Source organism: Streptopelia decaocto (genome assembly GCF_964273445.1).
Source record: "Streptopelia decaocto genome assembly, chromosome: Z".
In the NCBI taxonomy this organism is placed as follows: Eukaryota; Metazoa; Chordata; class Aves; order Columbiformes; family Columbidae; genus Streptopelia; species Streptopelia decaocto.
In genome coordinates this window covers 35,293,890-35,320,417 of record NC_138657.1, presented here as the reverse complement: position 1 = coordinate 35,320,417, position 26,528 = coordinate 35,293,890, and the positions used below count along the sequence as shown (strand labels likewise).

Here is a 26,528-nt window from a genome sequence, read left to right as displayed (position 1 = left end):
TAAGAATGACTTAAGAAGGCACAGTTTTTGTCAAGGAAGTATGCTTCTAAAGCAGCAAGGGGGATTATAAAACTTGTAATTTTATGCTATTTGAATTTGTCTTTTTACTACATTTAGTCTGGTGTACCTACTACGTACTAGCTGATTATCAAGCTAGATTAGTATCTAATGTCCTGATCGTGAGAATACAGTGAATGATTCTTAAACACTTGTCTAAAATAGTTTTGGTGTTAAATTAATTTGTATAATTCAGTACATTATTATACTTCCTATAAAGTAGGTCATGTTGCATGATGCAAGAATTAACCTGTATACATTGGTACAAAATTGTCAGTGTGAAGTATATGGAAGACTTAGAGATCTAGTGTATGAAAAAATATTTCTTGTAATTTTTTTCTGTCAAAGAGTGCGGCACAAGCATCTCTAAAGAAATATGGTGTTGGTACTTGTGGACCTAGAGGATTCTATGGTACTTTTGGTGAGTACATTTCTTTGATCTGTCTTTAACTGTGGTCAAGCTGGTTTCTTAAGTCAGCCAAAATAGTATTATATATAAGCAACACATTATTTCTGTCAGTATGAAGAATAGTTACCCTCTAACACACTTCTTGCTGTTACTGTTAAGGATTAGTAGCGTTTATTGTTTCTGGCTTTGTTTCTTATTATTTTTTTGTGTTTACTTACTCTTTATAATGCTGGTCTTGGAGGAGAGTTGCAAAGTTAAATATCATCTGTTTTAGTTTTGGTAACCATAGTAGAAAGATAAAATAAACGTGTTAGAATTTGATAATGCATGGTGAATTTAAGTGTGAATTAGTAAGTTTCTAAGTAGACCACAAGAGGGCAGTCCGATTTCTCTGATAAAGATTATTAGTAAAGCTTATATAATACTGTAGTCAAAATGAAGTTTTCCTTTACTGATAACTTTAGTGTTGTAATCTAGAGATTTTGTGACACAAGCAGGTGTTACTGAGGGTTCTTTCTTTCATTTTAAGAAGTAGCAAGTTGTTAAATATAAGTCTCTGGAAACAGTTCTTTACTGGTATTGCTGTTTCAAAATAGTGCATGAAAACCAAAGTGTAATGCATGAATTAGCCGCACAGTTGCAGGCTAAAACCATCAACTCATCATCTTGTGAACTTTCCAGTCTCTTTCCAGTCTCTTCAGAGCATGATTGTATTCAAATGATTTCATAGAGTTAGCTTCCCATGCCTTGACTTCAATTCAAGACGAACTTGAACTTTTCTCAGTTAATCAAGCTAGTCCTTTAAGTGGTAAGCCAGCCACTGTACCTATTGTGATTTGTTAGGAGTGTATATATCAGAGTGAAATTGAGTCTTTGATATTAATCTTGTAGTTTGTTCATTAGCCTAGAACCTTAATTCATTTCAAAAGAAGGTGATGGTAGCCCAGTGATTAGTAGAGCTCTTTCAGGAAGCTAGATTCCCTCACTGACCACAGTTCAGCAGTGATCTGGTGGAATTCGCACGGGCTTTTTTTTCAAAAAACATTGAAAAGCTCAAAGAAACTTGTGAACTAATGCCTCCTGCCTTTTGAGTCCAAGCCAGTTTTAAGTTTTGTGGAATCTTTCACTTCAGTTCTTTCTAGCAATTATTTGAAACTGACTAGTTAAAGGTTTATTTTCTCTGGTAAGAAATTCCTTGGATTGTTTCTTGCCATCTTTAGAGGTCTAATCCTAAGACCCAAACTGTATAGGTTTTACTTTTGGTTTAGTTGCTGTTTATTGGCTTCTGAATTTTTTTGGTAAATGCTCCATTTCACAAAGCAGGGTATAATAATCTGTGATATTGCTGCATGACATCACCAGTGAGGAAATTGTTATACTCAGCTATTTGAGATATCTTTTACAGAAAAAGTAATGGAAAATTGGTTTTAAAATTGAGATAAACACCTGCTGGGTTAAGAACTGGCTGGAGGGCCGGGCCCAGAGAGTGCTGGTGAATGGGGCTGCATCTAGCTGGCGGCCAGTCACTAGTGGTGTTCCCCAGGGGTCAGTGTTGGGTCCAGTCCTGTTTAACATCTTTATTGATTATTTAGATGAGGGGATTGAGACCATCATCAGCAAATTTGCTGATGACACCAAGTTGGGAGGGAGTGTCGACCTGCTGGAGGGCAGGAGGGCTCTGCAGAGGGATCTGGATAGACTGGAAAAATGGGCTGATTCCAATGGGATGAAGTTCAACAAGACCAAGCGCCGGGTCCTGCACTTTGGCCACAACAACACCCTGCAGCTACAGGCTGGGCACAGAGTGGCTGGAGAGCAGTGAGGCAGAAAGGGACCTGGGGGTACTAATTGACAGGAAGCTCAACATGAGCCAACAGTGTGCCCAGGTGGCCAAGAAGGCCAATGGTATCCTGTCCTGTATCAAAAATAGCGTGGTCAGCAGGACAAGGGAAGTGATCTTTCCCCTGTACTCTGCATTGGTGAGGCCACACCTGGAGTATTGTGTTCAGTTCTGGGCCCCTCAGTTCAGGAAAGATATTCAAGTGCTGGAGCGTGTCCAGAGAAGAGCAACAAGACCGGTGAAGGGACTCGAACACAAGACCTATGGGGAGAGGCTGAGGGAGCTGGGGTTGTTTAATCTGGAGAAGAGGAGGCTTAGAGGTGACCTCATCACTCTCTATAACTACCTGAAGGGAAGTTATAGCCAGGTGGGGATTGGTCTCTTCTCCCAGGCAGTTAGCAACAGGGCAAGGGGGCATGGGCTTAAACTCTGCCAGGGGAAATTTAGGCTGGATATTAGGAAGAAATTCTTTACAGAGAAAGTGGTCAGGCATTGGAAAGGCCTGCCCAGGGAGGTGGTGGACTCACCATCCCTGGAGGATTTTAAACTGAGATTGGACATGGCACTTAGTGCCATGATCTAGTCAATGGACTGGAGTTGGACCAAGGGTTGGACTTGATGATCTCTGAGGTCTTTTCAACCCAGTTGATTCTGTGATTCTTGCTGGATCACAGACTGTCTCCCCATTTTCCCTTGACTTCAAACATTTGTGTATTGCAGGATTGTGAATCTCTAATGAGAAACTTCTTACATCAGCAGTGTTGTGTGCCTCAAACTTTTCATGCAACTTTTTGTGGCTTTGACTTTCGGAAATGAGTCATGTTGTGTCCAGAACTATGTATTTTCCTCTTACTTAACTATATAGGATTTAGTTGATGATTGTCAATTGTTGTCACTCAGAATTATCCCCTCTTAGGGACTGATATTTCATACCAATATTAGAGGTCTCTTTCTTTGGAAACATAGATACCATGTTATAATTTATTTTGAATGGAGACTTGATTCTTCATATCTCTGCCTGTTTGAAGGGACTTGGTAGATTTAGTTAAGAGATTTGTTCTTTGTGCTGTATACCTGAAAACTTTATCCATGCCTTTATTCTATGATAAGCCTGAAATACTATTATATTCACAAATAACTGAATTTTTATGTTGTTGTTGTTCGTTTTTATTTTCTCCATAATGACAGCTGAGGGTCTATCACATCTGAGGTGGTGTTTTGGGTTTTTTTTAGTGTTGATAGCCTTGCAGCCACAATTTCAGTGTTACTGTGAAGATGAAGACTGGCTACCTGATAAAATATATAAAAGACAAAGTGGGATTTGGTCTCAGTTCTGCTTTTGACTTGTATGTGAGCACATGCTAGGCACTAAACAGGCACTTCATAGCAGTTGTGGACAATAACAGCTTTGTTAAGGTTTCATAGTTTCATAGAAAGCTTTTCCAATCATATCTTCCTCTGTGCAAATGTACTCTAGGCAGTGTTTGCAGTTTTCACTTAAGCTAGGCTAATCCAAGTAATGTAACCAGACTAAAGCAAATCATTGCAATAAAGAATATGAGAGCCACGGAGTATTCTGTTTTTATCATGGTAGAATGGTAGTGAAGCCTTAATACTGTCTAAAGCTTTTTAATCTCACAGTTATACGAAGAATTCATTCCCTTATGTAATGATGTATGAAATTTGTGTATGCTGTATATCATTCTGAACTTAAATGTTCTTGCCCTTGGTAAAATTTACTAGGCTTGTAAAATTTTTTTCTTAACACAAATCTGATTATATTAATTAGCTCATTGTTGCTGACAGTATTTCTTTCATCTGCTGTTTTTACCTAGACCTTTCTCATTGTAGTTGTGGTTGTTGCTGAGTAAAGCTCAGTGAGAAGCACTGAAGTTTTCATTTTTAACTCTGATGGTCTCATCATCTTTTCCAGTTTTTTAGTAAAAGGATGTAGGCAGTTTTTTACACTCAAACAAAACATATTTTCTCAGTAGGTATCAATAGCTGGGCACTCTAAGTAGTAGTTCTGTCCTTGTTTCCCATAATTTGTTATCCTCTATGGGCAGGGCTTCACTAATAAACATTTTTGGCTGAATGTTGTTTATATTGCATGATTTAAGTACCGTGTGGCCAGTCTCTTTTTGTTTGGTGCTTGCTGACAGAAAAAGATCTGTCTTGGGATTTTTGTTCAATAATTGAATTGAAGTTCATCTATCCTGTTTTGAAGGCTGACTGGAGATGGTTTGATTGGTTCTGAAGTCCATATTACAATGAAGGAAATATACAAAAATTCTGAAAAAGGACTGCTTAAAATCTCTGTCAGAAAGTAGATTAGATAAATCAGTATCCTTCCTTCCAGAGACTTTGGAGAACAAAGGCTGTTCTGGGTTTCTCAAAGTGTTTGGTATATCCAATACAGGTGGATCAAAGTAGCAAAAGAAAACTTTCAAATAATAAGTGATTAAAGTTTTTGTTTCAATTTAAAAACCAGTGGAAAAATAAGTAAAATAATTCCATTCCATTTTGGTTTTGATGCCAAAGTAAATATTAGGAAAGCATTGTCAAAGATTTATAGTTTACAGTCGATAGATAAAATTGCTCTTGAGTGTGGTTGGAAGGGAGCTGTTTGGAGATAGAAGTTTTACTTTTATTGTAGAAGTATATTAATCAAGTGGATGTGCGCTTTTGGGTTAAGGTTATGCTAAGTTTTCATCTAGTATGGTAAAGAGATTTACAAAGTCCTTTTGTCCTACACCTTTGTTGTTGGTCCCTGGCTAGAAATAGCAACATGGACATAACTGTGCCTCATAGGCTATTGAAGAATCTGTATTTTTAACTGATGTTGTCTGATTTGATTTTAGTTTCAATGAACTTCCAATAATTGTGGAAAGGTAACATTTGGTCAAAAGTGATCTTTCAAGTCACACACTAAGAACCTCTATTTGCCCTTTAATCTTGCTTATTTCCAGCTGATAAAAGGCATAATTCTCTGAGTAACATTTTCTAGCAGAAGCAGGTAGTGGCAATAGAGTTGCACAATTAAAATAACAGCTTGTCTAATACAGGTTATTTTGCTTAGGCAGAATACTTAATGCTGTGGTCACCTTTCTGCAGTGACAATCCACTCACCTTGTGGTATTAACCTTCTTAATCTTTTGATTTAGTGGTGTTTTGTTTCTAACATGGGTCACTTCAACCAAATTGGTTTGGGAAACACTCTGTGTGTAATTGTGTCGATTTATCTTAAGGGTGAGTAATCTCTGGTGTGGAGATGATGACCTTTTCAATTGGCTGAACTGTGTTCAGGAGATGGTATGTAAATGCAACCTGACAAGAGCTGTTTTCTGTTATGATAGCTATGCTGTATGCAGTGGAAGCATCAGCTTGGGAGAATTGACAGTCTGCCAACAGGACCTCATAATCACTATAAATTACATAGCTATTTGTTGTCTGACTGTAGTAAGTGTGCCCCCTAGTCATAGTCCATGAGCGCTGCATCGTTCACTTGTAGTCTAATCACAAGTAGATTTTAATTACCATTGCATAAGAACATGAGAGAACCACATTACATAAATGTTTTCAGATCTATCAAAGCTTCTACTTATCAGTTTGAGTGAGGCTGGATCAGTTGCAGCTGTTTTTTGGAAGTTATTTGTTGTAATGCTCTTCCTATGAATTAGTGTTCTGTTTGCTTCAATTAGGTGGTTGCTGAAAGCAACAATAGTCTTTCTGATATGAAAACAAGTAAACTATCTAAGATCTTTTCAATTCTTCTCTCAAATAGATGTGCACTTAGAATTAGAAGAACGACTAGCAAAATTCATGAGGACAGAGGAAGCTATTATATACTCCTACGGATTTGCAACAATTGCCAGTGCAATTCCTGCATATTCAAAAAGAGGTGACATTGTGTTTGTGTAAGTATTGTGATCTACCAGGGAAACTGCAGATTAGAGTTTTCCTTTCATTTTTTCCTTTTCAGTATTGTTAATCGTATTAAATTAACTGTTTAGAAAATGATGCTGCTTTTGATCAAGTATTTTGTTGTGCAAAGCTCAAGTATCTTTTCTTCACCAAATACACCAAATCAAATCAGCTCCTGCTTTTATTGTGGAAGAGCAGACTTAGGCACTCCGCTGAAAAAAAACAACAAAACAAACAAACAGACCAACAACACACTCAAACTAAACTAAACTTGTGAATGCCAGAACTAACAGAAGTCTAATACCTGGTTTTCTTCTTGAGAAACTGTACAGTCATATTTGCTTTCCTGCTATTTACTGCTGGCTTTTCACCTTCCTTGGAAGACAGTTGTTCCCGTCATGCATATTTGCAACGGATTAGTTGAATAAATATTGGTACATTTTAAAATAACACAAAACCAGCTATGCAGGATTCAGCAAGCCCAGTATGTGGTCTGTGAGAGTAGCCAGTTGTAATTTCTCTAAGGAGAATTAAAAAGCAGGAGAAACAATGTACCTATACTCAAAACTTTCTGAGCCAGAGAGGAGGGTTTTGATTTAGTAATAGTTGATGGATTTTTCTTAAGCCTTGTTATTCTTTTAGTACCTTTGTAAATCTTTAATATCCACAATGCTTCTATGACATGTAGTTTCACAGTTTAACTTGAACATTTTATGAGAAAAAACATGAAGTAGTACCTATTTTTAATATTGCATCTACTAATTTCAACTGATGCATTTTATTTTTAGACAGTGAACTGATGCAACTTGTCCATGGGAGGAGTGAGTGGCTACTTGGAGCTTAGCTGCCTGCTGGGGGTTAAGCCACAACAATTTGTCTGCCATAATCTTTCTTAGTACTTCCTTTTCTAAGCTTAAGACTTGCAGCCTATTTCACTTCTTTTGCAGAGTTTTTTTCATAAATTTGATCATGGATTTTTTTTGTCATCTTTGAACGTTTTTCTAGATCAGGTTTTTTGAGATGGACAACCAGGATTGTTTGTGCACACTATTCAAGATGTCAGTATATCCTGGATTTAGCTATCTTGTACTGTTTCAGCTTCTCAGTGAAAAAAGATCTCACCATATTGAAAATCAACTTGGTTGAAATTACTACATTTAGCATGTGCAGAAGGTTTAATTTAGTTGCCACTTTTAGACGATTACTCAACTTAAGCAACCGTGAAATTGCATACCCTATTGTGCTCAGAGATTTGCTTTTCCAGTACTTAAAAATGACGGATAGTTCTTTGAATGCTGAGATACTAATTCCCAAAGGATATTAAAAAGCAGATTGTGAATACTTGAAGGACCACTATAAATGTCACAGGCACTTTTTTTCTAAGACCCAGAGCAGAAGGAGTGAGAGGTTTCTGGGATGATTACCGTGGTAGTATACCCGGTCCATGGAATGCTGTGCTCAAATAAACTGGTGTCACATGCAAACAAAAGGACCAGTGTACGCTTCAAGAAAAAAAGCTGTTGGCTCGCTTTTAGTGGTTGTAGTGCATAGGAAAGTTGAGAAGCTTTGGAAATGAGTTTTCAAAGTGTAAAGAAAATATATGATGCTTTAATAAATCTAGTTTTAACTAAACCTAAGTACAGATATTTGCTCAAAAGCAGTACAGTCCTAATAGCCAGCTTTCTTTGAATAATTGTTAAACCTAGTGCAAACTTAGAAGGGCTTGCTGTATTTACAGAGATGAAGCTGCCTGCTTTGCTATTCAGAAGGGTTTACAAGCATCTCGTAGTAACATCAAGTTATTTAAGCATAATGATATGGCTGACCTTGAGCAACTGTTGAAGGAACAAGAGACTGAAGATCAAAAGGTACCATTCCTTTGAAGAAATATTTGTACTCTTTTGTGCCACCTCCCCCATGTTTTTTTTTACTGTGTTATATAAATGAATGGATGCAATGCTTCTAGGCACTTACTTGGTTTTCCTATATTTATTGAATAGTTAATGTTGCTTATGTAATTAAGGTGGATTTAAAAATATATATATATATATTTAGTTGCATTTGCCTGCATAACCAGTGGAAGTGAGCTTACAGGTGTTGGTAGTGGGGGAATACCTTTATGGGCAGATGACTGAAGTGTGAGATTATTTTATTTTTTAAAAAAACTATTATGGAACTATTTTTTTGACTTAGAAATTTTTATCACTGCATTTACCTAATAAATAATGTAAGTTAATTATCAGTTTAAATGCTGCACTGTAAAATCAGCACAAAAATGGCTAGTCCTAACCTTGTAATTTATAAAATCAACATGGTTCTTATTTTTTTTTCTTAGACTCTTCCCCTATCTTGCACTCAACTCTTAAGATATTCTCTTTCTTGAAAAAATTGGGTCAGTTTGTTGGCTTCCTTCTCATTCTGACAGGAATACAAAAGGGTGTCCAAAAGCAGCTACTGAAATCAGGATCAGCTAGTACAGATAACTTAATTAATTTTAAAAGAATTAGCTGAAGAGCTATCACCATTATGTACCTTGTTCACAGAATGCTGCAAAGTTACAGACAATTGGAAGAAAGCCGATTTTGTGCTAACACAAAAATAAAGTAGATGAACTGCGTAATTATAAGCAAATCAGCTAACATCAGTCTAAATCAGTAATGGATCTGATTAATAGCAAATTTCTAGACAACACAGTAGTTACATTACCTTAATGGAAGATACATCTTGTCAGATAATCTTTACATGAGTTTTTAGATGTGGTTGACAGACTAGTGATGCAATTTGTGTAACACATTTGGTTTGTTAGAGCAGAGTGCTTTGATTTAGCTGCATGCTTCATTTCTTAATGTAATTAGCTGAATGTGAACATAAAGTTGGTGGCCAAGAGCTTGATATAGACCATATGTGTTTAACTCAGATGTACTGACTAGGAAAGGGTAGATCATACCACTAGAGTTGGTCCAGTTTACAGAGTGGACTGTGCCTAGTTTTGGTGCCTACCACTCAGAAAAGTCAAATAGGTGTTCTCTGAATCCTTATACAAGAACTGAAAAAGGTAAGAAGCATGATTTAATGTCCTTGCTCAAAAGATATAAACACGTTTAAAGTAAATACTAGGATATGACATTTTAAAAGAACAAAAATCAAACCATTGAAGTTTAAACAGAAACCAGTGCAGGATATTCTTTTTGCCTCTGTTGTCCAGAGATCGAACAAGGAGTTTGTAACTTGAATGTTACAAATACTTACGGATTGTGTTTTATGAAGACACTACTTGTGTTTGTGCTGCATTGAGAATCCTGGTGCACAAAACACAAAGCCTTCTAAATGCTCAGATTAATGATTAATATAATAGAGGCAAAGATTTGTTAGTATTTATTTTGTGGTTGTATGGGTTTGTTATGATTTGTTGCAGAACAAGGCATTTTAAATCTTGTGTGAGAGTTAAAAGCTTTAAAATTATTACAAAATAAAAAAAAACACTAGTCCAATGAAGCATTACAATTTCTGTTACAAATGATAAACACTATTTAAACTTAAGTAGAATCTTACTTGAAAGAGACATTACCTTCCTTCCCTTCCCATTACTGTCCTTCTCTATCAAAAAATCTCCAGAGCCCCTTGCTTGTTAGTAACAATTTATATAATCTGAAACCATATCTTTCTCTGAAGAATCCTCGCAAGGCCCGTGTAACTCGAAGATTTATTGTAGTGGAAGGATTATATATGAACACAGGAGATGTTTGCCCTCTTCCAGAATTGGTAAGTGGTTTCAATTTGCCTTTTAGGCTCTCCATATGAAAACATGTGGCTGATGAAATAACAGTAACATATAGTTAAGCCTACACAGAAAAGCTCTGCATGCAGTTTGTTTACCTTATTGCTTTCTTAAACTCTACTGATAAACAGCAATTCCACATCTTACATTGCTTTGAAACTTCTGATCAGGATTAGGATTCTGAAGCTATACGTAATGAGACTTGCAAATGAATATCTGATTGTGATCTTAGTTTTTAACCTGTAAAATATACTGTATTTTCAGCTATGCTGTATGATACTGAATCATTAAACTAAGTAATATCTAAACCAACCCCCCCAAAATTGCAAAAAAACCTTGTCATAAACAGTGACTCCAAGGAAAACATTTGCTATTCAGCATAAATTGACTAATTCTAGTAGATAATGGAAGAAATGCTGTGAAAATACATCATCTTGAAAGTACTAGATAGCTTATTTTAAAAGAAAAAATCAAAGTTGTTTTAGTATATGAACATTTATGAAATTTAGTCTTACATGGTGGAAGAATTTTGAAGGCTTTTAAAATGTCTTAATGCCAGAACACGACTCTAGAGCTGACAGATTTGCAGTATTCAGGATACTGTACTTGTCTGTCTTTACCTTATCTGCCCCATGCATTTTCTTACCAAATTCTGATGAGCTTAACTTGTATTTTATATAATTTGCTCTATTTTAGATAAAATTGAAGTATAAATACAAAGTGAGAATATTTTTGGAGGAGAGCCTTTCCTTTGGGGTCCTTGGAGAACATGGAAGAGGAATTACTGAACACTTTGGAATAAATGTAAGTGCTTTTTTTGTGAGTTTTGCTGTGAGCAAGAGACTTGTACAGGAGCAAATTGAGCAATAGATTTCTTATACCTGTAGCATTAGCAGTGTTTAGTAATGTACAATAGAAATTTACACATACTTTGTCAGTTTTAAATCATTCAGATCTTGGCACTTTTCTTTCATGTGCTTACTTGAAGTAATTTTACTTATGTTTAATGGGGAAGATAACAAAAGAATTATTACAATGCATAATTTTATGCTTTTTTTGGACACTCAGTGAGATGAGTATTTTCCAGCCACATACACTTGAAAGTATCATACTTGCACAGAAATATTTGGAGGCTAGGGCTAAGTCAGAAAAATCTTTTCAGTGTATAACCAGTGTGCCTTGCTCTATTGCCTTTTACTCCTCTGAGGGAAATATAGAGGGTGTTTGAAAAATGTAGACCCAGTTTCAAAGAAATGTGATTTCAAATTGGGTCCATCCTTTTGAAATACCATGTAGGATGAAGCTTTTGATGGTTCTTTCAAATAAGTTGTCTTACTACTCTACTAACAGGTTAAGCCAAAGTATTTTTCCAAGAGTCTACCTTTTGTAGTGTTTATTCAGCTGCAGAGTACTTTGGAAATCCTAAGCAGTGTCCTTGCAGTTGTTTGCTATCACAACCACCTGAGCTGGGGAACGAAGAAGTGTTCTTTCGATTGCCAGTGTCTTAGTGTGGAGCATCTCTCACTACATTCTGACAGTGTCCAAGTTCAGCTTGGAAGTGAAATATCAAATTCTGAGAATTCATTCAGTCTTCTCTTATCTGCTATTGTTTTAATTGTAGGTGTCTTAATACTAAATGTGGAAAATAGAAAAATGAATGCTAAACAGCTTTAGAAAAGGAAGCAAACAACGCTACCATGATGCTTACCAAGTGCCATCTGATTAATTTTCTTCTATGTTAAATTCATTTACAAACATAATCTTAAAGTGTTGTCTGCTCAGAATGGGAATTTGTAGCAGTGGTCATGAGTGTGCATTACAGAGCCTGGCATGTTTGCAGCTAACAAGTGAAGTAAGACAACTGTGTCTCTAAGGTTCACATTCTGATTTAACTAGACTTATGGTCAATTTTGATCACATTCTAACTCCTACTGGCTTCAGTTGGACTAATTACATTCTTAAAGCATGCTGTCACAGTGCTTTGAGGAATTGTCACCTGTGTCTATGTAATTTGTTTTTTCTGTTTATGTTCTTCACATTGCAATGCATGGAAAAGTGTGATCCTATGTAAATCAGCTACAGATCCATAGATCTCAATTTCTCAAGTCCTCTTATATTGCTTAAAATCCTTATTTCACTTGTAGCTTCATTTTAATATGTGATAGTTTGGTAGATCTTCTCTAGTATTGATGGTAATATGAAAAAATATACATCTTTAATAGATTTACCTTATAGACTTGATGTGCTCAAAAACATCTGTTAATAACTTGTCAATTTAACTGGCAGATTGATGATATAGATCTTATTAGTGCAAACATGGAAAATTCACTGGCTTCTATTGGAGGATTTTGCTGTGGAAGATCTTTTATTATTGACCATCAGGTAAGCCAGGTCTCATTTTTATATGGTGTGGCAGGATTAATTAATTAGAAATAAGAGTTAGTTAATAGTATCAATTTCCAAGGAGTGTTATAATTTATATGCAACATTTGATTCTATACAGAAACTGTCTGGTTCTATGAAATATTGCAGGTGGAATGGAGACCTACTTTAAATCCTCCATGAACCTGGAAGAGTGGAGGAGAGGCTGTTTAAATGTACATGAATTAACTTTTAAAACATTGTCTATACTGCTATAAACAAAAAAGTGATTTTTAAAAATTATTATTATTTTTTCTTTTTCCCCCACAGCGATTGTCTGGTCAAGGCTACTGCTTTTCTGCATCCCTACCTCCTTTGTTAGCTGCTGCTGCTATTGAAGCTCTGAATATTATGGAAGATAATCCAGGTACTTAATTCAGGAAAATCTTATTTTTTAGTCTTTCTTCACCCAAAATTAGTTGAGAGAAGTATGAGTTACTTCAATCCTCATCTGTTTAGTCTTCTAAGTCCTTTCTCTTTTTCAGCCGATTAATTTTACATGCATGATTTTTTTCTTCACCTAACTTCCCATCCTACTTTTATTCTTCGGTGTTTCCTCCACTTCTTCCACATGAAAATGGGAGAGTTAGTTGAGGCTAGGAGGGACAGAGATGGTTATCACTAAGCAAATAAGAAGTTATTATTTTGCTTTATAGACTAGTGATATGCTTCTTCCTTGAAAATAAATTCCTTCAAGACAAATGGAGCAAGGACAAGTTAAAGAGAAATAAATGGGAATGTATTTATTTCCTCAGGATTGAACAACCCATTCCTTTCTACTTGCACTACATAATTTTTTTTCTTCTCCAAGTAAGCTTCAAGACAAGACCAAGTACAGGACCTATGGATAAAGGTGGCAGGCAGGAGTTTCCACTGTAGGAATCAGATAATTGCTCTTGTTGCTAGAATCTAAGAGACATTTCTTGGCAGGGGGTGGAGGAGGTAAGAAGCATATGAAAAGGACAAAATTGGCCAAATCTGTGTGAATTTGTTTTTAACCTTCATTAGCGTCAAGAGACTTGAGAACATCTGCAGAGAGGTGCAGTATTTAATTCGTCCCAACTAAATAAAAACTACTGGGTAGCCCACGCCTAGTCCTCAGAAGTTAAACAAATGCAAGAAAAGATTGAGTATGTTATGGGACTGTTAGCTGTAGTGGAGGGTCAACCTTTACTGAGGAAAAGAACCAAGGTTTGCAGATCCAGGAGTCACGGTTCCCTGTTTAAGGATCTGCAGTGACCTGGTGAAAAGAATAAGGAAGAGAGTCTGCATGGCTGTAGATATTTTATAGATATAAATAAGCTGGACCTGCCATTTCAATCCCGTTACCAAGTGTTTGTGTCATCCTTTCCATATGATCATGAACCAACACAGCTGGAGTAACAAGATAAAGGCAAGTAATGCATTTGTCATTTCCTGGAAGAAATGGGAATCAGGAACATTATGAAGAGTAGTGAAAAGATGTAGTACTTCGATAGATACCTATATTTTTGTTTTCCTTCCAAATGCTTTTAAAAAAGTTTTATACTTACAGAAATGTAATACAGAAACAGGATATCTAAGCCTTTCCTTTATTTTTGTGTATGTGTGTGTGTAGACATTTTTCAGACTCTCCGGGCTAAATGCGAACGAATTCACAAAGCTTTACAGGGGTAAGTGTGTCTATTGGTGTTTTTCTGGCTGTTGTTGATTTGACTGTGCTTCCGTAATACCAGCTTTAAAGAACTGCCCTTGCCCAAATCTGTTTCTGGCTTTAGAGATGCTTAGACTGTGATATGTATGCTAAGTAATGTATGTCTTAAATGAAGACATACCAGCTTTCCCAGCTGTCTCTGTTATGCTGCTAAGACAAGTCCAAGTTTTTAAAATCCCTATACAAATATAGAAATGAGATTACACCTTAATGCTAGTGAGGATATTTTCAATCCCTTACGAATTTAAGTCTTCAGGAGAGTGTTGATAAGCATTTGGGGAAAAAAAAAAAAGTTTAAGTAAAACCATTTGGGGTGTAGCTTAACAGATGGTCTTTCAGACAACTCAGCGCATCTTGCAATCACTTTTAGTACAATATTGTTCTTACATGTGAGACTCGAATGGTGAATAGTAATAGAAAGTACTCATTATTATAGAGGCACATAGAAAATTCCTAGAATTTATCTGAAAAGTCAGGATTCTGTTTAAAGTTTCCTAACACTATCCTGTTTTAAAAGATGGCTATCCTGAGTAATAGCTTTTTTTCCTGACAGGTTTTGATACTAAAAAATATAGAAATTACTGTGAGTATTCAACAACTGTTTAATATGCAGAATAGATGTCTTAGCTGGTATTTTACAAATAATTTTCTTCAGAAGTGTTCTGTTACGTGTTACAGAAATGAACAATGTTTAAACGTGCACACAAAATCTGTAATGCACAATTTATTATACTGGCTGATTTTTTGCAGTATTAGTCACTTAGTTATTCAGTGTGAGTTGCTTGTTATTCCAAATGTGTAGTTTCATGCTTAGTATATGTTTTACGTTAAAACTTTAGCTACATTCAGCTTCTTTGGAATAATTCTACCATCAAATAATCCTTGTCTCCTTTGGCTGTGTTCTCTTTCTACATGGTTTGTTTCCACGTGATTTAAAATGCATAGGCTTTCATGTCAAAGATAGCCAGGTGCTTCTATGCTTGAAATTAAAATTTTAGAGTAACTTGAAAACTATTAGCATCTCTTCTTTCCTAGTAATGTTATGATTGAGCTAAAAGAAGAATAATTGTAATATTCTTCTCTACCTGTCATTTTTAGTTTATAATTATAAATATGTTTAAAATGTGGGAAAAAAATAAAAGGAAAAATTATCAGCCTTTTACTTGTTAATATTCAGGACAAACCAGAAGTGAATAAGTCATGGCTGGTACTTTTCCATCCTGTGATTGATTCGACTTTTTCACTTAAATTCAGTGATTAGTATGGTCACAAATCAACAAGTAGGCAAAATACCTGCGTGTCTGTAATAGGACTTTTGTATTTTTGCCTTGTGGCAAAATATGGTAATGTAGAGGCCCCCAAAAATTGCAAAATAAATAGTTCTTCTAGGTCATACAGGAAAACTTGAAAGATGTAATAGCACCAGGGAATTGGGAAGCCCTGTAGCATGAAAACTATCCTAACAATTGCATAAAGCAACATCAGAGAGAAGATTTGAATTAACATTTGCAGGGTCCAGTGTGTTGTTTTTTCTTTCAATTAATGACCACACTAGAAGAAGTGTGTGATTGCTGGAAAAGAAGGCAAAGTTTTCAGAAAAAAGCTTTTTTTTAATGCTGTGGTATTACATGCACTCATCTTCCTTGCCTAACCATGGCTGCTGCTTGACTACAGTTCTTTACAGTGCTCTCACTATGACAGAGTGGAACTAACTGTTGGTTTAAAAGAGTGTTAAATGGTGGTAGAACTGTACACAAAGAAAGTGGGAAAGAATACACAGCTCTTCTCCTTTCTCATGATAGAACAAATACAGTGAGAGGAACAAATTAAAAGTAAAGGAAGACTTTATTTTGGCCAAAGTGTCACTAACACATGGAATTTAGGACTTGATATATAAGGACCAATGCATAATTAATGTTCAAAAAATGTTGGTCTTTATATGGACAATGGTGGGGGAAGAAACTGTAGTGTTGCAAGTTAGAGGAATATCTGGTGTTCATTCCTGTTCTGGGTATAAGCCAAGTGCTGGTTTGTAGGAGAAATGGAAGAATTCTTCTGAATCCTGCATAGAAGTACTTGCTTATTGTCTATGTCAGTTTATAAAATATATGCAAATGCAATAAAAGATGGGATGATTAACAGAAATTAGGAATATTCTTAGCTTTCTTAACAATCTCAGATAAAGGAGATTTCTGTCTTGTATTTAAAAATATTTAGTGTCTTAGTGAACAGAAACAAAGAAGCTCTCTTGCAGGGGGCCAGGATGGGTGGGACAGAATTTTGTGTTTTTTTAAAAAGCACAACTGTGGTAGGTAGTATCCCTTGAAAACCAGGAGATGTTCCCAGTAGTCAGTTTGGATGTGGCCACTCTGACATGGTGACTCAGATTTTGAAAGTATGGATGGAATCACACAATGTTAGGGATTGGAAGGGATGAGTCATTCCATACCCATTCACCACAGGGGCAAAGAAAAGTGCAAGGCATATTTAATTTACTAATATAGAACTAGCCTTAAAAGGAGCATTGGAGTTCAGGAGGCTAGTTTTGTTCCTTTGTTACTTCAAAATCAGATATTTCAGGATACTCTCTCCTTTGTGTGGAAGTTTTTGTTTGAAAATGAAGCTTTCCCAGCATTTCCTAGGAAAGTGAATTCTGATTCCAGGAGTGTTACAGTGTGCATGCACTGGATTCTTAAGTACTTGTTGAACCCTGATTTGACAGAAGCTCAGAAAAACATAGTTAATACTTTACAGGAAAGGTGTTGCCATCAGAAGGCCTCATGTAAAACTCCTGGGTTTCTTCAAATAGTTGGGTAAGATGAATTATGTACTTCAGTATGCAACAGCTGTGACTAATAGAAAAAGTTCTGAGATGAAAATTAATTTGAAACTTGTAAGCAGCCTCTATGAGTAAGTGTATAGCAAATTCAAAGTATGCTGTTCAGGCAAGTACTCAGTTTGAATGGATGTGATACACGGCTTTCTTCCTACTCATCTTTTCTCATTAAAACTTTGGAGGGGACAGTTTATGATTATCTGTTTCAATTAAAGAATTATGTCTGTTTTTTAACTAGAAGCTAATACTGTGTCTCTCTAAACAAAACCTAATTGTTTTAGTAACTTGTCTTAAACTCTGTTTTCCAGCAAATAGATTTAAATTACAATGAAACTTCATCTGACTTCTAGTCTGATTTCCCTGCTTGTAGAATGCTTCTTCTCATGAGTCATGTCACTCCTAGGGAATGTAACTAAGAATGGATATGTTTTACAGCTATACTGTGTATTGTCTTTCTATCTTGTAGCTGGACATTGGAGTGCTTTTCCTTGTCCTTCTTGTTACCAAATGTTGTATCCCAGATCCCTAGATATGCATGCAGTAGTAATACGAATGCAGTGTGTGTACTTGTGTGTTAAAGAAATCACCTGTTTGGTTAGTTTTCAAGTGTAGGTGGATGACAACAGAATGTTTGCAGTTTTGTGGCTGAAGAAGAATAGCAATTTGATTTGTCTTCTTGGAGTGGATTGTGAACTGAAACAGCATTGTAGAAATAATGCAAGATTATTTCAATGCTAGAGTATAATTTTATTTTTTCAAGGTTGTAATTGATTTCAGTGTGTTTGTAGTGCCAGTTTTCTCTTCTAAAGGCTCCAGTTCTGCTGTTTATGGATTTAACATCTCTTCTGCTCTCATTGAGTCTTGAACTTTGTAAAAATAGAAAACTCACTTGAAAATGAGGGTATACATATACAATGCATGGGAGGCAAGCTCATCAAAGTCAGGAAATCAAAATTACAGCTGATTGTGGACATGTGTTTATGGGAGTTGTTAATTTTGGAGACAAAAGGTCTTGCTTGGGTATTGGATACAGTTTTTTGGAGGGGAATAACTAAGTCCAGAATATGATGATATGAAGTGTCAGGACAATGACAATCAAATGTTAATAATTTTTGACAACCAAATGTCAATTATTCAATCAAATTCTAGGAGTCCAATTAAAAGCTGTCTCCATGTACAGATGTGAGAGCAATTGTGGTAATATAACTAGTTTTAGAGGAGCTTCTTACTACATGACAGATTATCTTGTAAAGGTTTTCTACAGGAAATAGTTGAAAATCAGAAGTCTTGCCAAAAAAATAAACCATGTTTCTTCCTCCTATCTTATAGATGGATCAAAATATTTATTATTATTTATTTTCTTAATACAGACTCCAAAGGCTTGACTTAGCTAGCTGTGTTTTTATAAGCAACATACAGGCTAACACGAACATTTCTACTACATCTTTGAAGGGATCCATTCATAATTTCTGAATTATTAATCATATTTGCAAAAGGATCAGTAACTATTATTACACAGACTTGCTGAAACTACATTTAGTAAACTCCTTAAAGACATTCATTTGATAATTTGTATTATCTTTTGCCTATTGTAAGCTGAAATGCATGTATCTTTTGTCTGCATTAGTATTAGGAAAATGAAATATCTCTCTCTTCTCTCTCACCACATAGAAAGTGGAAACACTGCTATCCAGAACTTTAACACCTATGTTCAAGTAGGATGTGCATTAAAGGCTTTGTATTTGTTTTAGGATTTCTGGCTTAAAAGTAGTGGGAGAATCTTTTTCTCCAGCATTGCACCTGCAGTTGGAAAAGAGCTGTGGATCTCGAGAAGATGATGTGAAGTTACTCAGAAGAGTTGTGGATTATGTAAGTGTCCCCATAACAGTTAAAATATATCATTGCCTTCGAATGTGAGTAATAAAGTGCATATGGGTATGGAGGCTTCTTGGGTAACTTGTCAGAGCTGCAAGAAACTCAGTTTCTTTGCTGGCTGTAGGGCTACAATAAAGGCCATCTTCTAACCATTTATTGCTTGAGATCTTTAGTTCTGTAGCACTGGATTAAAATATATATTTGATATTTTACTTCAGAAAATAATTATTTGCTTTTATGTGCTTCAAAACTCAAGTTAAATCGGTATATAAAACTGTTGCTTAGAAGACTTCTCCACTGTTCATAAAAATAATGGCTATTGTTTGAACAGAGTTCTGGTGATGTATCTTAACCAGTTGAGGTCTAGTTTTCTGTAATTTTGTGTGTTTGAGTCCATAAACTGGCTCTTTTTGTGTGAAGAATCTCATGTTTTGTATGTTGTATTTTTTCCATCTTCAATACACATTGGCTCTCTTTCTCCCACATGGAGGAGATGAAGGTTGATGAGAAAGTTTTATATTTCAGGTGGCAGGTAAACAAGACTACACAAAAAAAAGAAACTATGAAGTTGATTTCCTTGAAATATACTTAAATATGATTTAATAGCCTACTTAATACAGCATTTTTGTCTGATTACTTGGAGAGGAAAGCTGAAGAAAGTACATGCTGACCTGTTCTATGTGTTTATGATGTATCAAAATCAGAGGTGATTTTGCACAACCTTCAAAACCTCATGTGAGAAGGAACTTAAAGTTATCCTGACATCAAACTCATAAAAGTTAGTTATATGTACTTGGTGATCAAAAGGAAATGCCATTAGAAGTTCCCAGATTGACGACTACTGTATGTTCTTTATTTGTAGTGCATGAATAGTGGTATTGCATTAACTCAGGCCCGCTATCTGGAGAAAGAAGAAAAATGTCTTCCTCCGCCCAGGTTAGTAGAAAGTCAATACATTATTTCATTTTATTCAATATGATACTTTATCTCTTTTCATACGATGATGGGGTTTTGTTCAGTAGGCTTGACTGAATAATTGGTCCTGTAAAGCCGGGAAAGGCTCCATTTTGAGGTATATTTTCAGTCGCTGTTACAGGATGCTAATACCCAGAAATAACTGTATCAAAACTACCTAAATCTCAGTGATCAGCATGTTGCCTGTTGCCAGGCACATTTCCATGATGTGCAGATCTGCAGTTGAAAAAGGTAACAATCAAATTTCAGAGGGAGGGAAGAGGGGGCAGGAAGTAGTCTGACCTTTTCTGTTTAGTCTTGTCTTGTTCCTGGTTGAATTTGAATTGATAATAATTTCCCTGGAGTTAGTGATCTTAATGTGTTAAAATCAGTACAAGAAAAGTCTAAAGCTGAAGGCAAGGAGTAAAGTTTACCATGTATGTTCTGGTTTTCTTTTTCTAGTATTCGAGTAGTGATAACAGTGGAACAAACAGAACAAGAACTGGACAAAGCTGCATCACTTCTTAAGGACGCTGCACAGTCTGTGTTTAATTAGAGTGCTGTTTTGGATTTCTTTTTCCCAAATTATCAGGATGAGCGTTTTACACTGTATAGTGACTTCAGATATTCAAGTTCTTTCACTGATGGCACTGAAACCTGACTGAGTAACACAATTGTTCCAGAATGGTACAAATGCAAGTGAGGGGAAGAGTGCAGAATTTTGGAACTGGTGAATGACAGAGTTTACTTTCAGTTCAAACTCTGCCATTTACTAGCATTCCTTAAAAAGGGGATAACTCTTCCCTAAGTTGCATCTTTAAAAGTTCTAAATCTATTTCTTCAAAACCTGAAATGTTTTTAAAAATGTATGTGAACATTCAGCTTTCACCAAAAACATCTAAAATGTGTATTTTTCTCTGCGTATTCTCAGAATGTAGGAACTTCAAATAAATTTCAAGGGATTATTCCTCCCCACCACCCCAAATGAAGATAGGCTGTTCCTAATATGCTTAAAGGGAGAAAATAACACATTAAGAGATAATTTTTGCTGTATTATATCATTTATTATTGAATTACAAGGGGAACTTCAGTGCTTTGTTTCTGTCTTTCTGTAACCATTTTTGGAAGCCGGTTTTTACAAATGCCTGGCCAGAGAATTCCATTATCTAAATGGTAAATTTGTATTAAATACTATTTGCTTCCTGCATTTAATACGTAATTATATGCATCTTTGATATTATGGGTGAGGTTTTTCATACAGTTAACTTTAAAACGGCTAAACTGAAACCTCTGAATTGTGAAACTGGTGTAATTCCATTACAGTGTGTTCAGTCAGGGGGACTTTGCACCGGTCTTGAATACAAGTCATAAGCAGCATGAAGAATGAACCAAGATTTTGAAACATGAGCTAAATACTTAGCTTAGTCACAGTACTTTGAAGCACTGAAATGGCGTGTGCTAAGTTTTATCGCTGAACAGCTATACCTTAGAGGGGAGTACTCACAGGTAGCTAATAAGAGTTTAGGTGGTACAAATACTACTGAAATACAACACAATAGGTGCACATAAACCCCCAATTTAATTACATAGCAATATGTGGAGGTTATGCTGTTAGGATTTTCAGTAAGAACAGATGGACGTTACACTGATGGACACATTACATCAGTCAGAGGAAGCTGGTAAGGAAGAATGACAGTAAGCTGTATCTTTTTATAAAATAAAAACTGTAGCTATGTATTTCAGGTTTTTGCTTTGAGAATGCCTGTTTAAAAACTTTGTATTCTGCCTGATCTGTATTCTGGGTTGTTTTGTACTTATGTACCTTTTTGGTTGCTGCTATAAGGACTACAGGACTATTTTAGAGAAACATCCTTCTTTAAATAAAAGGTTTAATCATGTTTGATTCAGATTTTTACTTGTCATATGATTAAATTCTGTAGCATGATCAACCATATTTTGTTGAATATTCTGCATCAGATGAGCATAGTCTGTATTGCCTCTTTCAGTTCATAGTGACTGTCTCTGTGCTGGCTTTCAAATCTTCTCACTAGTATATATTTAGATAAACCAGCTGAAGTTGTGCTGGGGCACTTTTGTGATTATTGCTTGACTATTCAAAATAGTCAAACCATTATCTGTGCAATGTAGAGAAGCATTCATCCCCATGTGAAAAGAGTATCCTGTTGCACTGACATTTAAGTTTTTCTCTAACAGTGAGTAAAAGCCTGTGACAAACCAAGAATTTAACAGAGCAAAAAAGTGGGGAAGGAAGATGATTCCCATTTTACAGACTGGAACTGCAGTGCAGAACAATCAATATTCTCAAGATCTTCAGAGACTGTGAGAAATGGAAATAAAAACTTATCACTATACTTTGAGACTGTGAGCCATTTTGGTTTGATAATTGAAACCTGAATATTCAAGTAAACTCAAACTTTTGATGTATAAGCTGGGAACAAATGAGGTACTTGGATACCAATGCAGCATAATAAATGGTTTGGGGATTCAAGGTAAACCAGTGAAGGTAACAAAATAACCAGTTAGCATTGAAATAGTAGGTTGCAGAATCTGCAGTCACTTCTTGCATTTTGTTTTGGAGTGTCTGCAAATGGAGGAAATTTTTTGTTGGCACTTTTGAGAACTAGCAACATTCTTTGGATACATGGGGTTGTTTTGTTGCTTTGGGGTTTTTATTTGTTTGGTTTGGGTTTTATTGTTGTTGTTATGTTTGGGTTTTGTTTGTTTGGTTTGGGTTTTTTTGGTGTTTTTCTGCTTTAAAGTGAGGTGATAGTACCTGAATTGACAGGAAGCAGAGTGGGATTTCTGGCAGTTTCAAAGCTGTGACTAAGTGATTCTGATGGAACAACAGTTCAAGTATGTTGCTAAGAGGTACTATCATCTGATTCACTTGGCAAACACATACTCAGCATTAAAACATTGGTAAAATGGCCTTTGTCGATTTGTTTTTTACAAGAATATAGAAAAGAAGCCTTTAGATGACATTATAGCGAACACATGGTTGATAACGTTATGGTTGATAACGGAGTACTGTTGTAATGAGTGTTTTACTGACAGGTTATATACATGATCTCTGAGAAATTAAGACACTTATGAGATGTAGCTGGCGGAGAGAATATCCCTGGCCATTTTAAGCATGTCTGGCACTCTTCATTTTGGCTTTTTTGATAAATGTCTCTGACACAGCAAGCAGATGAAGAGAAGGATGGCTCTGGGGAAAAAAATTTGGTTGGGGTTAGGAAGACAGCAGGTGATTCTGGTTAAACTTTTGACATTAAAAAATCAGAAGCCTGCTAAGGTGCTTAAGTTCTCAGTGCTCTAGGCTGATAAATATATGAACAAGCCTGTAGTAGTTGCTTTGTGGTTATATTTGGACGAAGAAGGACGTTTTCATCCATTTCTTCAGATGTGGGAGCGAGACTGGGGTCTTTATAAATAAATGGAAAGCAGTTCAGCAGGATACTGTGAGGTGAATCAAATGCATAAGGGCCTTATCCCAGTCTTCAAAGTTTCTATTGTAAATAAATATCTGGATTCTTAATTTTAATTTGACTGATTTTATGTGTTTTGCTCTGCCAGCTATTTGGAACAGAGTTTCAGATAAGTGGGAGCATCAGGATAATAAATAGTGATCAAAAATAAATGTTTTGGGGTTTTTTTGTGAAGGATTAGTATTTGATAGTTGAGAATGAATGCATTTTAAGTGTAATAAGGTGGACATTTATTGAAATTGTCCTGGTGAAAGCAGTTGTTTGCAATATGTGGGGACTGGGATGGACTGGAAATAATTTATATTATGAAGGCATTTTGGCTTGAAGAAGCATGTCTACACGATATGTGTATATATATATATATATATATTTTTTTTTTTTTAACAAAGAGGTCTGTTTTCCTTGAGTATTTAAAAATAATTGATTGTTATTTGTGTAGGTTCATTGTTTTTATAGGAAAACCTACAGATGCCTTTTCTGTTTATTAGAGTAATCATTATTTTTGAATACGAGGTGAAGTGCATAAGGAGAGTATTAAGAAAGAGAGAGAGGTATGGCTGAATAACTTTGATTATTTCTTTTTTTTTCCCCCACTTTTGAAATTTGATCCCAGTCCCTGCACATAATGGTGTACTGTCTCCTTTCTGTCACTCCATCTGGACTTTATTATTTTAAACAGGGTTGTGGAGTGCTGGCATTCACTGATCTATGAAGCTGCTACCGCGACAGTGTCTTGCATCTTAAGATGACTCAAGAAATGTACATGAGCTGTAAATGCTGCTTAAACAGAGGAGATATTTACAACTAACACAAAACATTTGTACCTTAAACTCTTTCAGTGTCCTAATAAAAGGAAGTGTCTGGATAACATTTCTTGTGTTTCTGTGTTCTCTGGCAGTTTTCATGCTAATAAGATATTAGACTTATTCTGTCTTGCTGTTGATGGATTTTTCAGATTTTAGTTTCCTCTCCAGTGTGTGCTAGATCATTGCAAAATATGCATAATAAAAGTCATATAAACTAATAAATTGGCTGAGTTGAAGATTGCTGGAAGTATCTATCAAGGAAGGACAGTTCTCTACATGACCACTTTCTAATACTTTGGTAGCAGATACTTACGGAGAGCTGCTGCTGGAAACTAGACACTCAGCCAGATAGAGTTTTGCTGTCACTAAGAGTAGAATTTCTGATGTATCAACAAACTCATGAGTCCAGATGAAATATACACTGGCTTTGAAGACCTTTACGGAAGAAAATACTGCAGTCTTGCCTACCTTTCTGTACGTATAAGGTTTCTCTTTACCCCTGTTATTGAAGGTGTTACCACCTGACTCTGCATGCTCTTTGGATAACTGAGCTGCATTTTCCAGCAGGGGATCCAGTGTTGTCAAAACCCAATAAGAGTCAGAGGGAAAACTGCAGAATTGGAAATGTATAATCCAGGTGTTTAACTTGGATCTGATGCAGGCCAAAAATGAGAACAATTGGGGACATTACTAGCAGAGATGTCATTACCACGTAAAAGAACTAATCCTGTCTGTGATTGCAGTTTTCCAGTACTTACAGGGTATCTGCAAAGAGTGCAGAGGCTACTTCTTCACAAGGAGCTACATGAAGAAGAGAAGGGGCAGTAGGTATAATTTGTACCAGGAAAGGTTTCATATTGACATAAAGAATTTTTTTCCAGTATGACTGTTCTTCTCACTGTAAAACAACCTCTTCAAGGATGTGATGGAGTCCTCATCACAGGAAGATTTCAAGACATGACTGGACAGGGTGCTAGGTAATCTCATCTAGGCTCCCTTTCCCATTAAAGGTTGGACCAGATGATCTTTTGAGGTCCCTCCCAATCTTGGATGTTCTGTGATTCTGTAGTTCTATGATTATAACTCAAGACAGTAAGTAGCAATAATTTTTGACACACTAGTCAAAATTACCAAAGAATGTCACAGTAAGTGTTGAGGGGAATACATGAGAAAGAATTTAAACTCCGTGCATTACAATAAGTACATGTAAAACTGATTTTAAAGAGAGAGGATTAAAAAAAGTGATAGCAGCACTTCTTGACAATCTGAAAGGTGGTTGTGACTCCTTACCATTTTTCAGTGGTTTGGAATTTTTGTGTTCTTTCACATAATGAGATAGTGAAATGGCTGTGCTGTACAGTTAATTGCTGAAAGATAAAATATTCTTTGTTTTAACTTTATTCAGCATAGTATTTTTTTTATAAACTAGCTTCAGTTGTGTTTATCATGTTTCTACTGAGTAAAGTTTTGCTTTGGTGTCAATGGTGAATGTGAACTTTACATAATCTAGACATGATACCCCTTACCATTGTATACACCCTTTAGATTTAAAATCTGAGAGTATTTAAGTGGCCTTTAAAGTAGCCTCTATGGAATACTCGATGGTTAACAAAATTACTATATGACTGTTCAGGTAGAATATTTTATTGGTGAAAGACTATAGGTCTTATTTTGTTCCATCCTTAGATTTCCATGGTCAACATACACACAAAGGATTGCTAGCAAACAGTAGTCAGCATTTGCAACTATAAATTTCCTGACTTTTTCATGGATGACAGAAATACACAGAAGTTAAGCCATACTCATGATTGTATACAGATTGTTTTACTGAAATGTGTTGATTTATGAACTTTGTTAATAAACATATTTTAAGTACTTTAATTGCTTATACTTAAATTAAGGACTTTAAAATGTTTAATGATTTTAAAAGATCAGAACTTTTAAATAAGTTGCTCTCTTTTGTCTTGAAGTTTTGCTATTTCCTGCACCTTTGTTTTCCAGTCATCTTCCTGCTTTTTTTTTCCTTCATTTTCCAGGATAACCACTGAAAATAAATGCATTGTTAGTTGTACAAGAATTACTTCAGCAGTGGAAGTGTTTGGTATACAGTAGACCTTGTTACAGTGATTATGTTCACATTTCATAAATACAGAGGCATGTTGCTCTTGCCTGACTGGGTGGGAGGCAGAGGATGTGCAGAAAGTTGTATTAAACTGGAGGTTTAATATGATAGTACCAATTAATTTGATTTATTAGGCAACGATTCCAGTGAAAATGCCATGACTTGCTTTCAGTGTGATTCCAGTGCTCATCTGTTCTTTGGTGCACAGTGTTGGTGAATGCTGTGCAATTTGCTATGCACGAATATTTGAGGTTTGAAGCATGAGTTAAAATCTGGAGAAACACATAATGACTCAAGTGTCAGT

At 35.7% G+C, this 26,528-nt stretch overlaps 1 protein-coding gene across 1 annotated transcript in view; it reads left to right on the top strand.

Moving 5' to 3' along the window:
* The window catches only part of SPTLC1 (serine palmitoyltransferase long chain base subunit 1), a 37,579-nt gene extending 13,413 nt beyond the window's left edge, over positions 1–24,166 (top strand). Inside the window, exons 5-15 of the mRNA XM_082075786.1 lie at positions 406–478; positions 6,091–6,223; positions 7,969–8,098; positions 9,903–9,992; positions 10,705–10,812; positions 12,295–12,390; positions 12,700–12,796; positions 14,027–14,081; positions 18,710–18,827; positions 19,696–19,769; positions 20,250–24,166. Coding sequence (XP_081931912.1) covers positions 406–478; positions 6,091–6,223; positions 7,969–8,098; positions 9,903–9,992; positions 10,705–10,812; positions 12,295–12,390; positions 12,700–12,796; positions 14,027–14,081; positions 18,710–18,827; positions 19,696–19,769; positions 20,250–20,343 — 1,068 coding nt within the window. The 3' untranslated portion in view covers positions 20,344–24,166. The remainder of the gene's footprint in view (positions 1–405; positions 479–6,090; positions 6,224–7,968; positions 8,099–9,902; positions 9,993–10,704; positions 10,813–12,294; positions 12,391–12,699; positions 12,797–14,026; positions 14,082–18,709; positions 18,828–19,695; positions 19,770–20,249) is intronic.
* Positions 24,167–26,528: the final 2,362 nt, after the last annotated feature.